This window comes from Alligator mississippiensis, chromosome 1, assembly GCF_030867095.1.
Source record: "Alligator mississippiensis isolate rAllMis1 chromosome 1, rAllMis1, whole genome shotgun sequence".
Taxonomy (NCBI): Eukaryota; Metazoa; Chordata; order Crocodylia; family Alligatoridae; genus Alligator; species Alligator mississippiensis.
Window position 1 is genome coordinate 60833485 of NC_081824.1, and position 15134 is coordinate 60848618.

Here is a 15134-nt window from a genome sequence, read left to right on the forward strand (position 1 = left end):
GAGGGGGAGGCATGGGGAAGCCTGGCAGACTCTGCAGTCCCTCAGCCAGCTGGAGCAGTGATAGTGCTCTGGCTCAGAAGAGGGGTGGGGCCAACCCTGCTGTGCTCTAGCAGTCAGCCCAGCCCAGCCCAGGGCTACAAAGCAACTGGGATGCTGGGGGGACTGTGGTTTAACTTAAACCAGAAAAGGGTCTGGGACAGACATTGCATAAAATGGTTTGAGCCAAATTAGTTAAGTCTGATACTACATTCAGTCAGATTTATCTTAAACCAGTTTCAGCCATTTTGAAACTGGTTTATGTGCACTGAATTTACGTTCTGTTACAGGTTTAAACCAGTTTCTGATCGTTTATGTATAACTTCTGTCCCTAGCCTTAGTGCCAGTTCTGCTAATCCCCTGTTCCATTGGGAGCAAAGTGAATCTAAAGAGAAACAGATATATTCCTCATCTGTCTCAACCTGACTAACGTCTCTCCACTAGGCAATTTATTAAATAAGTCCAGTTCTTGTGGAATGGCATTTCACAGTATGCAGACTTAGTGACTCTGGTATAGCTTGGGCTCTCCATGGCTGTGTGTAGAAGAGTCTGAATTTGTCCCAATCCACAGAAAATATTTCCAATTTATATGGAATGATACAGTACTTCATTTCGTTTATCTGTTTATCCTTAAGTTCCCTTCCTATATTTTCCTTGAAAGCTCTATCATTTAGGGCCATTAAAATATATATGCCATATTTTAATGAATATGTGTGGAAATGCAGTGGAAATGTGTATCCATATCCATAGAATCCAGTCTGTTGAATTCCCAACTCAGTTGTCTGTCTTTGTATGGTCATGGACTAGCCAACTAAAGCATTATTTTCACTATTTGTATCATCTATAGTCAGATTTAGCATGTCCTGGCATCTCAGTTTTATCCCATACTCTCTTATTTTTCACTTCCAGGCCTGTATACCTATTTTTAGCTAGGTCAAAACTTTGGATACACAAGCTATTAACTCTGTTATTTCTTTTACAATATTTGTTTATTTGTCAATTCTGTAATAGTTCATGAACTTCTCATGTTCTCGTGACTTTATTTTTAACATATTTGTGTACCCTCAGTTATAACAAAATATTATTGTTTTTATAGGGAATCAATGGAAAGGATGGATTTCCAGGTTCTCCGGTAGGAAATTACTATTTGGAATGTTAATATATTTCATTCTTTAATGATGATATAACTGTTAGTCCCAAACAATTGCCTTCCATAGAGTTAATAGGAAAATGTATCAGCAAATATTTAAGCAAAGTATTTTACTTTTTCAAAAACTATTTTAACAGGGTCCACTTGGAAGACCTGGGGACAGAGGTGCCAAAGGAGAAAGAGTAAGTCCTGGTCTAATATACCTATCAAGAACTATTTGGATTTTTTATTTGGTTTGTTGCATTATCTAACATATTTTAAAAATCAAACATATAAATAAAAAAATTGACTTTTTAACTTTTTTTTATTCAGGCAAATATAGAAATAAAGCTCCAGCACTGGAGTAGTACACAGGAATTGCATGAGGTTGAAGTTGTTACATATTTACAAAGGAAAAACATACAATTTCTTATATTTCTTATAACCTAGCTTCTACATTTACAATATAACAGTTATATATATATTTATATATATAAATATTAGTAATATTCATTAATATTCAAAGAATCTGGCTAAAGGCTCAGGCTTACTGGCTAATGAAAATACATATATATTAGCTAGAGCTGGCTTCACCTCTTTATAATATCAGTGGCCATGGTAGCTGCAGTCCCTCAATACAAAGATAACAGTCTTCCAGTAGATAAGGAAGTTATCAGTGAATCCAGAGATAACTGATAGGCCTGTGTGAAGTGGCTAGTATTCACTTCGGATTTGGCCGATTCGGGGGACAGTGATTCAATCTGGTAATTCGAATCAGTCCCGAAGCGATGATTTGAAGATTCAGCCACCACCGAATCAGCTGAATCTCTGAATCGGACAGGCCCCATCCCCCACATGCTCTCCCAACCCCATCAATGGCTGCCCCAACCAGCCCCAGGTCCCGGCTCTTTGGAAAAAAAAGCCCCCACTCACCGGCTGCTGCCAGGTGGGGGGGGCAATCCTTGCTGCCCCCACTGCCCCATGCTGCGTGGGGGGCTGTGTCATGAGCCCCTAACCCCCTGCCGCTCTCCTGCCCCAGCTCCCGGCTCTTTAAAAATACTTTTTTTTTTTTTTAAAGCCCCCATTCACCAGCTGCTGCCAGGTGGGGGGCGTGATCCCTGCTGCCCACCACTGCCCCATGTCATGTGGGGGGCTCTGCCACAAGCCTCCCCCCCAAACCCTGTCCACTCTCCCTGGGAGGCCATGGAAATGTATCATGTGGTCCAGCTACATTCAGGTGGTAGATTTTGCTGAGGAAAGGCCCATGCCTGGGATAAAGAGGGCAATTTTTGTGAGTTGGTCAATTATGGTCAGGATTGTAGAAATAACATTTGAGAATGGCCACTTTACAGTGAAGTCCAGGGAGCAGACCATGGCCAAAGTGGGGTGGGGAAGAGTTGGAGGAGTCAGCAAAGGTTCTGAGGGGGTTTCTTGATTTGGGCACAGACATTATAAGAATTGACTAAGACCATCTGTATTATCTTGTGCAGTTGCAGCCACCAAAAGCAACAGGAGATGAAGCGATAGGTGTTCTTAGTTTCAAAGTGGCCTGCTAATGGGGAGTCATGATTTAGGCAAAAGACAGTTAATCTATCCAGACCCAGGGGCACATTAATGCTGCCTCAGGTAAATATCACCCCATCTTGGACCTGATGTGGATGTTGTACAGATGGTCTGCTCTTCAGGGGGTATTTTCTCTTGGATAGTGGCACAGAGCAGAGAGTGGGTCCATCAGCAACACAACACAGATGAGGCTATGAGGCTTCAGAATAGAACTAGATTCATATGGCTTTTGTGATGAGTCTGTGTCATATTCAACCTTCCATGCACATCTTCCAGATATTTCATAGGTCTGAATTAGTTATCAGCATGTAGCAGATCCTTTCTCTGCTGTATGTATTACAGTTTCATCCAGTAGATTTTTGACACAAATCCAAATCCATATGTTAATGCTTTTGCAATATTGGCTGAGTAGCTCTTTAAATATCTATAACTGTTAATATACAGAATGATTTTATGTCACGTTAGCAGTTTGTGACAGGTTAACTTCACATAACAGGTGGGAGGTTGCAGGGCTTAGGAAGTTTTTTGCATTTATGGCCTTTTCATACTTCTCTCTTTCTGCACATTTACCAGTGTCAAGTTAAACTTCAGTCCGGAATTCATTTTGATTTCAATTAATCTAGTAAAACATCACAAGTCACAGGGGTCTTTATACTGAAACTTAATTATAGTGGCTAATAAACTCTAACTCACTGGAAACCAAATAGATTTGGAGGTCAAATGACTGATGAAAGGAGGGGTGTAAATTACTGTGTGCAGCATTACATTTCTAGTGTGATTTTTTTTTTTTTAATCCTAAAATATACCATTCCATAATTTTAACAATTCTTTATTAAAATGATACAGCTAATATAGTGGTTCACTTAGCTTCCCCATTCAGGATTTCATATGGTAAAGCATTAATTAATTCCTTGTACTATTTCCTTCCAATGGTGTAACTTAACATTAGGTTAAGTGGTGCAGCAAGGGCAGTCAGTGAACCTTAAGAATCATCAACTGTTTATTAGCAGTCCAAATGCATGACTTGCTCCTCTGTTCCATGACCTTAGTTTAGCAAACAAGTAGAAAATATATTAGGTCATTTTTAAGGATTTAATTCCTTACAAACAAAACAAATCAAGTGGCATCTCAGCTTTGAGCACATGAGCCTTGATGAAAGCTATTGTTGGCAATCTCATTAGTCTTTGATTTATTTTGTTTGCAAGGAATTAATTAATTAAAAATGGCTTCATTGTATCAGCTATATTTTTTATTAACTGAAATTGTGAAACAGAACAAATTGTACCACATGCACTTAATCTTTCACATTTTTATTGCCAAGGTCAAATATAAAAAACCTGTTCAGAGGCCTTTAACTCAGCTTAATATATCAATTGTTTGTAATCATTCTTACTGTAACTTGAAAATGGTACATAAATACATAAAGCCCTCCTTAATTTCATTATGACCTTCACTCTGAGTCAGTATAAGCTACATATATTTATTTCTGGTCCTTTTGGTGGCGTAAACAAATTATCTATGAGCCCAGTGTAGCCCACACTGAATTTTGTAGAGTTATATAATACATCATATTGTTGTATTCAGTTTAATATAGAGGTTCCCAGTACCAGTAAAATCACCAGTGCAACTCCCATTTGGATACTGCTTGTGCTTTTTTGCTGTATGACATGCTCTTTCATGTATAATAGCTGTCTTACTGTTTCATTGAGTTTCCAAGATTTATATTTTTTAGAAGTTGCACTTTATCCAATGACTATATAATGTATAAGTAGTATAAGAGAGATGATGTAGCCTTGATAATCCAGAAATTATATGAGGCAAGGATTTCTTAGGGTGCTATCTTGTATTGGACCAACTATACAGAGCCAACTGAAAATTTGGTTCAGTAAAAAATACCACCCTAAGAAATCCTTGCCTCTCTATATAATGTATAATGCATAAATAGTTTCTGGAGAAGGGATCAGAACCTAGATGAGTGAGCTACATCACTGGGTTTCAGTCATGTTTCTTCTTTCTCCTTTCTCATGGTTAATGAATCCTGATTTTTTTTCAAAGTGGCACAGCTTCAACAAGTGGAGAGCTCTTCCTTTCTCCCCTAAAACAATCTGTGTCCAGGGGATTAGGACTGTGTTCTAGGAGTTTTGAACCCCCTTAGACTAAGGAATGAATTGAACTTCCTGGAATACGTCTCTACCTATTACCTTATTGCAGTGGACCATCATCACCCTGTGTTTTTTAATGAATGTGGCCATAGCTGTCTCTGTTCATATGGAGCTCAATAGTGTATGTGTCAAGCACATAGTGATCATGCCTCAACATCTGGCCTCTCAGGGGACTTAAGAAGAGAAGTCCCCGTGAGATAGGAACTTAGGGACTTTACAGTTTTAAGTGCCTAAGTCCTTATGTGGACCTAAACTGTAGTCATTTTATGCTTCAGTTCCACATCTTACCTAATGGTGGTGTTGCCAGGTTTAATTGATATTGTGAGATGCTCAAATACTGTGTCAGTGGGGGCTATAGAAATTCAGTAGGTACAAAGAAAATGTAATACTCCAGGAAATTTTATTTCCTTATCTTAGAGCTGAAACCTAATACCACCTCAGTTTCATCTTTCTGAAGTCTACGAATATGTTCTTTGTCATTGATTATAAACATTAAAAATACGAAAGAAGGAATACTGTCTCCTTTTGTTTAAGAAGAAAAAATAAGCTCCTAAAATTATTTTTTCTGCATTTTCCCTTTACTAATAGACTTTCAGTGCTGTTTGGGAAAGAAGTTTCTCCTCAGAATTTTTGACTGAGCTTCACCAGCTTCTAAAGGTTGATTAAAAAGTATAATTAGTAATATATATCCATAAATATAAAGCTGTCTTTTCCATGCCTCTTATTTTGAAAAGGGAGATCAAGGTATTCCAGGGGACCGAGGTCCACAAGGTGAAAGAGGAAAACCTGGACCTACAGGAGAAAAGGGGATTGCAGGACCTACCGGACCACCAGGAGACAGAGGCTACCCAGGATCACCAGGTCATCAAGGCCCTCCTGGTTCACCAGGTCTTCCAGGCCTTCCGGTAAGAAAATAAAAGCTCTGACTGGTTGCTGGTGAAGCCACTTGATACAAATACAGCATGTACTGAATAGTGGACATTAAACTGTATATACCCAGACAAAGGTTCACAGATACTTAAGGTGTTTTGAGTTGTTTAAATACTTGGTTGTCAAAGAGAAAAAAAAAACAGAAAAGTGTTTCGTTTGACTCCTTCTTTCCATATTATATGTTTGACTCGTTTGACTCCTTCTTTCCATATTATATGTCGACTTCAGTAATATCTGTTAGACTAAATTTAGATTAATTTCAATTAAATAATCACTTGCTATAAATTGAAGAGCCGATTCCTCAATCTGCTTATTTTTATAAATGAAGTTTCATAAACAGAAAAACTAAAAAGGACACTAAAACGCTTCCTGATACTACATTTTTCCATTCACTACCTTCATTTCTTTCCATGCATACTTATGCCATAAATCTTAGTAAATTGTCAGACACCTTCAATCAGATAATGATCCCATCACTGTCAATATTATTCTTATTGCTGTTACTTATTATATGTATGAAAGTCATTAGTCTCTAACACAATGAGAGGGGTTTATGGTGCTAGAAGCTATGCTATAAAACATAACAAGAAATAGCTTTCACAAATGACACAAAGCATGAGAGAGAGATGGAAGCCTTATTCAACATCTCAACATCAAAATGTTGAGATGTTGAATAAGCTGTCACAAAACTGATAGGGACAAACTTGTTCTAAACATGGATAAACTTAGAGATATTGTTTGGCAGAGCTCTGTTTTATATGGATATTCTAGCTCCCTTCAGAATTGTTTTATTGTTTTCTCTTGTTTTGTTCTCTTGTCACAATCCTGTTTTCTTATTGTCAGCCACTCTCAGCCTTTGTTGGAAAGGGCAGCATATAAATCAAATAAATACATAAGTAAAGTATACATAAAGTACTCTGATTTTACTTTATAGCTAAAATATTTCTTCTTATGTCTCATTATATTAGCAATATGATCTGTATTTGCAATAAAATAGCCTTTACCATTAATTGAGTACCTCAACTTCTTTTCAGTATTTCAGTGAAAGCTTTGTATAATTGTTTTATATATTCAGTGTCAGTAACAGTATCTGTTTGCTAGCATCGTAGATGTACTCTTGGACTGCTTTCCCCCCTTTATTTTAGATAAATGATGTTTCTTTGTTTCTCCACCAGGCTAATGCAGTTTCATTTGAAGAAATAAAAAAATATATCAAACAAGAGGTTCTTAGAGTTTTTGAAGGTAAGGTAATGAAATGCACATCTAAATGTAAATATTATGTGTTGTTCTAAATGTTAACTTCTCTATAACCTTTGCATATCCTTTCTAGCCACTCAGGCAAAAAATCCCATTGTGCTTAATTGACTAACTTGTTATATAGCTAAAGTTAATATAAGTCAAATTCTATCTAATATAATCCAATGATAACATAATTGTTATTATCAGTTCAGAAATCTGTTAATCAGAATATTTTCTCATGTATTATAAACTATTAAAAACAAAGGTTTGTTCCAAATGATAACTCTAAGAGTAACAATTAAAATATACCCTGCCCACAGGTATAAGCCGCACCCACATATAACCTGCGGAAAATTGTATTTTTGTAAATAAGTCCGTGTATACACCACACCCATGTATTCCCCGCGGCGGTGTATACATGGGGAGGCGGTGCAGCCTGGCCCGCCCCAGCAGTGGTGGCACAGCCCAGCCTGCCCGGGCCCAGCGGGGAGGCAGCGCAGCCTGCCCCAGATCTGGCCCCCACAGCAGCGGCGGCACAGCCCGGCCTGCCCGGGCCCAGCAGGGAGGTGGACCGGCCCATCCCAGCCCCCGCGGCAGTGCAGCCCAGCCTGCCCAGGCCCACAGGGAGGTGGCGCAGCCCACACCGGCCCCAGCCCCCACAGCAGCAGTGGCACAGCCTGGCCTGCCCGGGCCCAGCGGGGAGGCAGCCCAGCCCAGCACAGCCCGCCCTGGCCTCCGTGGCAGCGGTGGTGGCGGCCCCTGAGGCGGCGCAGCCCGGCCTGCCCAGGCCCAGCAGGGAGGCGGTGCAGCCTGCCCTAGCCCCAGCCCCTGCGGGGAAAAAAAGTCTGCCGATAGCCCACACCCCCGTATAGCTCGCACCCATCCATTTTTTTTGTAAAATCACGTATACCCTGCGGGGTATGTGCGCAAAAATATGATATATGTCTTTTACTGTTTTATAAAAACTGTTAAGGAAAAACTCCATGGCTGCATCCAGACCAGCAGGGCTGTGCATTTTGTGGCACTACAAACCGCATGCATAGAATGTTAAAATATGCCTGACACTGGGGCAAAATTTGCTACCCAGATTTCCCAGTAGTAAATAAAAACACCAGGAAAAAAGAAGCATGGCAACACTACAATAGTGTGCGCTGGAACAAACGGAGGCTTGGTCTTCCAGTGAGATGCTTTGGCTGCTGGCCAAAGCATCTCTGTGCTCCGTTTGTGCCCTGGCTGCTCCAGCATGTCAGGAGCCAGGAGGAGCTGGACAAGGGCAGTTTGCCCACAGCAGGACAATGTGTCCTGCAAGAAAGCATGGGCATGGACTGCAGCACAAATTTGTGCTGCTACTATTTGTGCTTCTGCAAGTGCATCTCCCTGCTCATCTGGATGTGGCCCATTGATTCCACATTTATTGTAGACCTTTTTTTAGGTAGCTAGTAATTGTTGCTTTATGAAGGATAGGTTAACCAATTTGGATAAAAATAAAAATATTCTGTACCCCAATAATTAACCCAAAATGCAATCAGTTGCGAAACTGGAACTTGTTTGATGTTCACAGTATTTTTAATTTTCCACCTTCCTCATTGCTGGTTTCTAACCACAATTAGAAGCATCACAATAGCATGAGTGACCTTTGTATTTCAAGCTTACTGACAAAGGTTGGAAGGAACGTAGGTGCTGAAGAACGATATCGGATGTGTTGGTATGGAATAGTTTTAGGATGACTCTGAGAAAAAGGCGTGGCCAAACGTACATTCAGCATTTTCCATGTTGCTATTCACTGTCATAGCTGAGTACCACTCAGGGAGTAGGGAGAACCCTCTTGTCACTGCTGAAAGATAGAGCCAGTTGGTATATAAACAGCACCATTAAGGATACTTCTGGTTTGGGAGGCTGTGCTTGCAGATTCCTGGCTTGTCCAAGTCTGGTGCTGCCTGACATAGTAATTGAGAAGGCTAAACATATCCACAGTGAAGTGCTTTAGAACATAACAAAGTCAAAGGGAGAAACACTGCTATAAAGTATTTATTTTTAAAATAATCTTAAGAATAAAACAAGTTATCTAGTAGAGTACAGGAGAAATAGACCCCCTTTACATGTTACAGCGCAATTAACTGGTTAATTGCACAGTTATCTTAAGACCAGGTACATGTGCAAAGTGTCTACCACATGATACAAAGCTCCAACCAGCTATAAAGTTTGACCTTGAAAATGTGTACTAGTTGTATAGCTGGTTGCTATTGAGCTTTAATTTGAAAGTGTAGCAAGGTCTCCCCTGCATCTGGGAGCCCTGTCAGCCTCTGGGCAAACGAAGGAGGGAATATGGGGCCAGAAGGGATATGCTGTTCTACCATATGGCCTGTCTACTCTCTGCAGAAATTATTCCCCCTTCTGTTCTCCTTTTTATATATTAATATTTTCCTCAGCATGCACCTCTGCCAGTCATTGCCTCTTATGATTCCTATGTTGTATTCTGTACTTAATTTAAATTGTACTCCTCAGCCTTGTTCTTTTTTTCTCTCTGTCAAAAGCCAGGCACTTATGCAGCAGAAATGACAGAAAACACTAATAAAAATCACTTTCATATGTGCTCAGTTCTTCAGAGTTGTTCAAAGTATGCTGCTTGAGTAGGGGCACTAAATTATTTTTTTCCACAAGATTTTTAATGAAAGTTATTTAGCGTTTGAGACATTTACTGTATTCTAAATACCTTGTTTTACAGTTAAATTACCTAAAAATTGGCTGCTGTCAGAATTCAGCCTGTGCTTCCCACACATAAGTAGGAAAATTACAAACTATGAATACCATGAAACTTATTAAAACAACCACCATGAGGATACCCAACTGTTTTGGACATAACAAATAAATACAAGAAAAGGCAGCTTTCAGTTATGTGGAATATTCAGTTATTTCACTTATGCAGGCCTACAATACAAACATTTACCCATGTGACTCTACTGGTTTGGAATAAGAAAAAAATCAGCCCCTCCAACTGACAGCTACACCAGCAATTGTACAATGATCTGACCATTGTGAAGGGAGATACCAGCAAAGCTATGCCTAGCCTATGTGTAGATGCAACTCAAACCAGCAAAAGAATCACTTTGCAGGTAAAACTTATGCCAGTCTTTCCCTTAATATGGTTCATAGATCACTGATGGTCTGCAAGTCCATATTAAATTGTCTTAGATGCCCTACCACTCCCCCCTTCCCCCACTGCCTTTTTCAATAGGTTTGATGACAAGAGTGGATGATGGTTTGAGAGACAAGGTTTTTTGAGTCAATCCAATATCGTTTATTAAACCAACTCAAAGAGTTGGAAAAATTCTTCTTTGCAAGCTTTCAGGTATAGATACCCTTTTTCAGGCTGAGGAAGTGTCTACAGTTGGTCTGTGCTCTTTCTGGATGGAATAGTAAAGCAGCCAGAAGCCAGTACATATGCAAGGAAGCCAGTCAATAAAAATGTAAATTGAGGTAATCAATGGGTGAGAGACAGGTGGGGGGGGGAGGGGACAGGGAAGGGGAATGAATGTAACTGGTAAAAAGTAAATTAAGGTTACCTGGGGAGTCAGATAATAGGCAAGTTGTAATGTGTCATACATCCAATGTCTATATTTAGTCCATGATTTTTTTGTATCCAGTAGATTGGTGAAGTGAAGATTGTAGGCTTGTGTGTGAGAGGTGATTTGTAAATTCCCTTTGAGGATTAGAACTGAGAGATTGGAGAGAGAGTGGTTTTCTTGTGAGAAGTGTGCCCCCACAGGTCATTGGTTATTCTTGTCTTTGATAGATTTTTGGTGTGTGTTCATTCTGGTACACAGTTGTTGTGTGGTTTCTCCTACATATTTTCCATGAGGGCATTTGGTGCACTGGATGAGATATATTACATTTCTGGAGGTGCCAGTGTATGATCCAGGAATATTAATGGTTCTGTTGGGGGGTGTGGTTATTGTGGGGGTGGTGGAGATGTGTTGGCAGGTTTTACATTACTTGGCATAGCATGGTCTGGATGCATTCGGTGTGTTTTGGCTTGTAGGAAGTTTGCTTCTGTTGATGAGGTTGGTGGGGTGCAGTGTTTGTTTAAAAGATAAGATGGGTGGTTCTGGGAAGATCTCTAAGACTTGGGTCTTCTTCTAGTATGGGTTGCAATTGTTGAGGATTTTCCATATTGGTTCCAGGGAGGGATGATATGTCATTACCAGTGGTATCTGATTAATGGGGGGTTTTCTTCTGCACTGCAGCAATTCTTCATGTGGTATCCGGGTGGCTCTTTCAAAAATGTGATCTATCTCTCTGGAGGAGTGTCCTTGTTGAGTGAAGCCCTTTTGAGATTGCTGAGGTGACGATTGCACAGGTGTTCTCCTCAGTGCAAATTCAGTGGTATCGTTTAGGAAGGTTGCTGGTTCTGTGCAGACGTGTATGTTGGTCTGGGGTTTTCTTGTATATGGTGGTCTGTACTTTACCATTCTGGATAGGGACCATCATGTCTAAAAAGGAAATGTTGGTGCTGGAGTATTCAAGAGATAATCTGATGGAGGGGTGATGCTTGTTGAATTTCTGATGGAAATCAATTGGAGATTGCAGGTTTTCAGTCTAAATTATGAGATCGATCTATCTTAAGTATAGCAAGGGTTTGGTGGTACAGTCCTTGAGGAATTTTTCTACCTCATAAAAATGTTGGCATAGTGTGGGGCCATTTTGATGCCCATAGCTGTGCCCGTGGTCTAGAGGAAGTGTTATTTATTGAAAGTGAAGTTGTTGTGTGTGAAGATGAAGTGTATAAGTTCAGTAATATCTTTGAGTTAGTACTCTGAGTTGTAGTCTTTCAGGGAGCAGGGAGTCTCACAGAGCCAGCCAGTAGGAATTGCTGAGCAGAGAGGTTTGTCACTCTCCTCAGAATTAGGCAACTCAGTCAAGGCTACAGGGAGATCCTTCCCTCATGTATTTAAGATCCTGAAGTCTCGAATCCTCTCCTGAAGAGCTTTAATCATGAAGTCATAGAAAGTTAGGGTTGGAAGGGACCTCAGGAGGTCATCTGGTCCAATCCCCTGCTCAGAGCAGGACCGTCCCCAAATAGATTATATCAGCCAAAGCTTTGTCTAGCCAGGTCTTGAAAACCTCCAAGGATGGAGCATCCACCACCTCTCTGGGTAAACTCTTCCAGTGTTTAACTACCCTCCGACTGAGGAAATTCTTCCTAATTTGTAACCTAAACTTCCCTTGCTGCAACTTGAGACCATTGCTCCTTGTTTGTCATCTACCACCACTGAGAACAGTCTAGCTCCATCCTCTTTTGAGCCCCCTTTCAGGTAGTTGAAGGCTGCTATTAAATGCCCTCTCAGTCTCCTCTTCTCTAAACTAAATAAGTCCAGTTCCCTCAGTCTTTTCTCATAAGTCATGTCCCCCAGTCCCCTCACCATTTTTGTCACCCTCCGCTGGAGTCTCTCCAATTGGTTCACATCCTTACTGTCATGGGGGCCCCAAAACTGAACACAGTACCCCAGATATGGCCTCATCAGTGCTGAATCTCTAGAGGGGTACATCACTTCCCTTGACCTACTGGCAACACTCCTACCAATGCAGCCCAGGATGCTGTTAGCTTTCTTAGCCACAAGAGCACACTGCTGGCTCATATTCAGCTTACTGTCCACTGTATCCCCCAGGTCCTTTTCTGCAGAGCTGCTGATTAGCCAGTCAGACCTCAGGCTATAGCGGTACATGGGATTCTTTTGTCCTAAGTGCTGGACTTTGCACTAGTCCTTGTTGAACCTCATGAGATTCCTTTTGGCCCAGTCCTCCAATTTGTCTAGGCCACTCTGAATCCTAGCCCTACCCTCCAGCATGTGTACTACTCTCCCTTTACCTCCCTACTACTCTAATCTTTCAAAGAACTGAGCAGGGCTCTTTCCTTAATAAAAAATATATCTGGAGGAAGGAGTAGTGCAGTCCACCATGTGTATTTAAGGCTGGTAGTTAAAGCACCACCCAGGAATTGGAAAAGATGGGTTCCATTCCCACCTCAGCCCAAGGACATTCAGAGCTACCTCCTTGTGTATGCCATAACAACCAGTCAGTAAGCTATTCTGGAAGGATGTAGTCTTTTCCCTTCTTTTTGAAGCTGTGGCACCATGCAGAAAGGAATTCCAAATTCACAAGACCAGAAGGAGAATAAGAAAAAAGGAGCATGATTCTTTAGCCTCCTGTTAGAGCATTCAGATAGGGGAGTCCTGGTTTGTGGTCCCTGCTTTCATGATTGTTTTTTTTTTAATGTTAATTATCCAATGACTGGATGAAAGAAAGAACAAAAGAACGAAAGAAAGAAAGACTTTTTATAAAGGTTTATTAAGAGGAAAAGGGAGTAACAACCCAATAAAGTAATAAAACACTGCCCACTCATGGGCCCAGGTATAACAGACAGAGCCTAGGGCTGTGGCCTGCAGGCTCTGCCCTCAGAGTCTAAAAAAACAAAAACAGCTAGTCCAACAACAGTCTGCTCAGACCCCTGCCATTACCCTGGGAAGAGGCAAACAGTATCGCAGTATGAGAACTAAACAGATGTCCTCAACGCTGCAGATCAACCCCTGGATGGTCCAATGTGCCTGGATGGTGGGTACTGCCCACTGGAGGACTGCAGGTTCAAATTCCAGTGTCAGGCATACCCAAACCAAGAACTGAAAGAGTCTCAGGGCATCATCAGAGCCGGCCCCAGCGAGCCAGTTCCTGCAGCTCTTGAGGATGGCCATCTTAGCCTGACCAAGCAAAAATTTGGCCAAGCAGATGACACCCCCCGCTGCTGCCCTGAATGGGAAATAAAACAAACAGGTTGTCTCCGAGATGTCCAAGTCTAGTATCTTAAACAAAATGCCAAGAGCAGCAAAGAGCAGCAGCAGCCAGGGGCATCCAAGGAAGGCATGGAATAAAACCTCTTCTACCATCCCTTGGCAAAAAGGACAGGCCGCTGATGCAGTTGGGTTCATACGGCAGACGAGAGTGCTGGTGGCCAGTATCCCATGCAGAAACTACCACTGGAGGTAGCCAGTCCATTTGACAATGGGTAGCTTATAAAGCATGTGCCATGCAGGGCAAACTGGTGCAAATGCCAGTGCCACTAAGTGCTGCCTCCACGTCATGTCAGATCAAGTAGCAAGGACACAAGCATGGCAGACACAAAACACCCATGTGTACAGGGCTTTCTGGGGGAACACATCAAAACAAATCCCAGCATCGCTGTCAGGAGGCACAGAAAGAGTCAATAAGGTGCCAGGCTCACAGCCCAGATCATTATCCACAACCAGGACAATGGGCAGTGGTGGAAAGGGCTCTCCGGAGACATCTCTGGCAGGGATGTCCCGCGGCGCTCGGAGATAACCCTTGATGGCAGCCGCTGCCTCCACTGGGAGGGTGGCCTGCACATTCCCTAAGAGACAGGTGGTGCAGTGGACTGAATGCATGCTTAACCGGGCAGCCAGAGCCTCAGCTGACAGCCAGTCCAACTGGGCCATATCAAGAAGGTGGCCTAGCCAGACTGTACGTGACTGGATAAGAGAGTCAGCAAGGCTATCAGACCCGAGGCTCAACAGCCTGTGCTGCAGGGCTGGGTCGTAGACAAGTGGCTTCTACAGCAACTGTGGAAATTGCAGATGTCTGGTCCAAGGTTGGAGGTAGAACGCAACCTGCCAGGACCATGCCAGGCTGTGGTAGAAGGGAAGGAAGGTGCCCCAGTCCAGGAGGGCAGGATCCTGGAGAAAGAGTTATTGGTCAAACCCGAGGTTCTCTACGTGGTGCAGAAACACACTGGCCAGCTGCTGCCAGGGAGGGCAGTCTTCAAAATAAAGGAGTATCTGGAGAGCCTGCACTGGAGTCTCTGGAGAGCCTGCAGGCAGAAAGCAGCCACTCTACTTGCCAGGTCAACCAAGCCCTGGCTTCCCTCAGCCGTAGACAGATAGAGACCAGCTTGGGGGAGCCAATGTAGTCCATCCCAGAAAAAGTCCACCAGCAGTCTTTAAAGCTGTTCGAGTAAATCCAGCGGGGGGGGGGGGTCCAACATGGCACACTGGTACCATAATGTTTTG

General features: G+C 42.1%; 1 protein-coding gene across 5 annotated transcripts in view; it reads left to right on the top strand.

Annotated features, from left to right (window-relative positions):
- COL19A1 (collagen type XIX alpha 1 chain) overlaps positions 1 to 15134 on the top strand; it is a 393720-nt gene that overhangs the window by 353396 nt on the left and 25190 nt on the right. For all 5 annotated transcript variants that reach the window (XM_059730850.1, XM_019496735.2, XM_059730868.1 and 2 more), the window contains 4 exons: positions 1133 to 1168; positions 1324 to 1368; positions 5625 to 5795; positions 6996 to 7062. In XM_059730850.1, coding sequence (XP_059586833.1) covers positions 1133 to 1168; positions 1324 to 1368; positions 5625 to 5795; positions 6996 to 7062 — 319 coding nt within the window. The remainder of the gene's footprint in view (positions 1 to 1132; positions 1169 to 1323; positions 1369 to 5624; positions 5796 to 6995; positions 7063 to 15134) is intronic.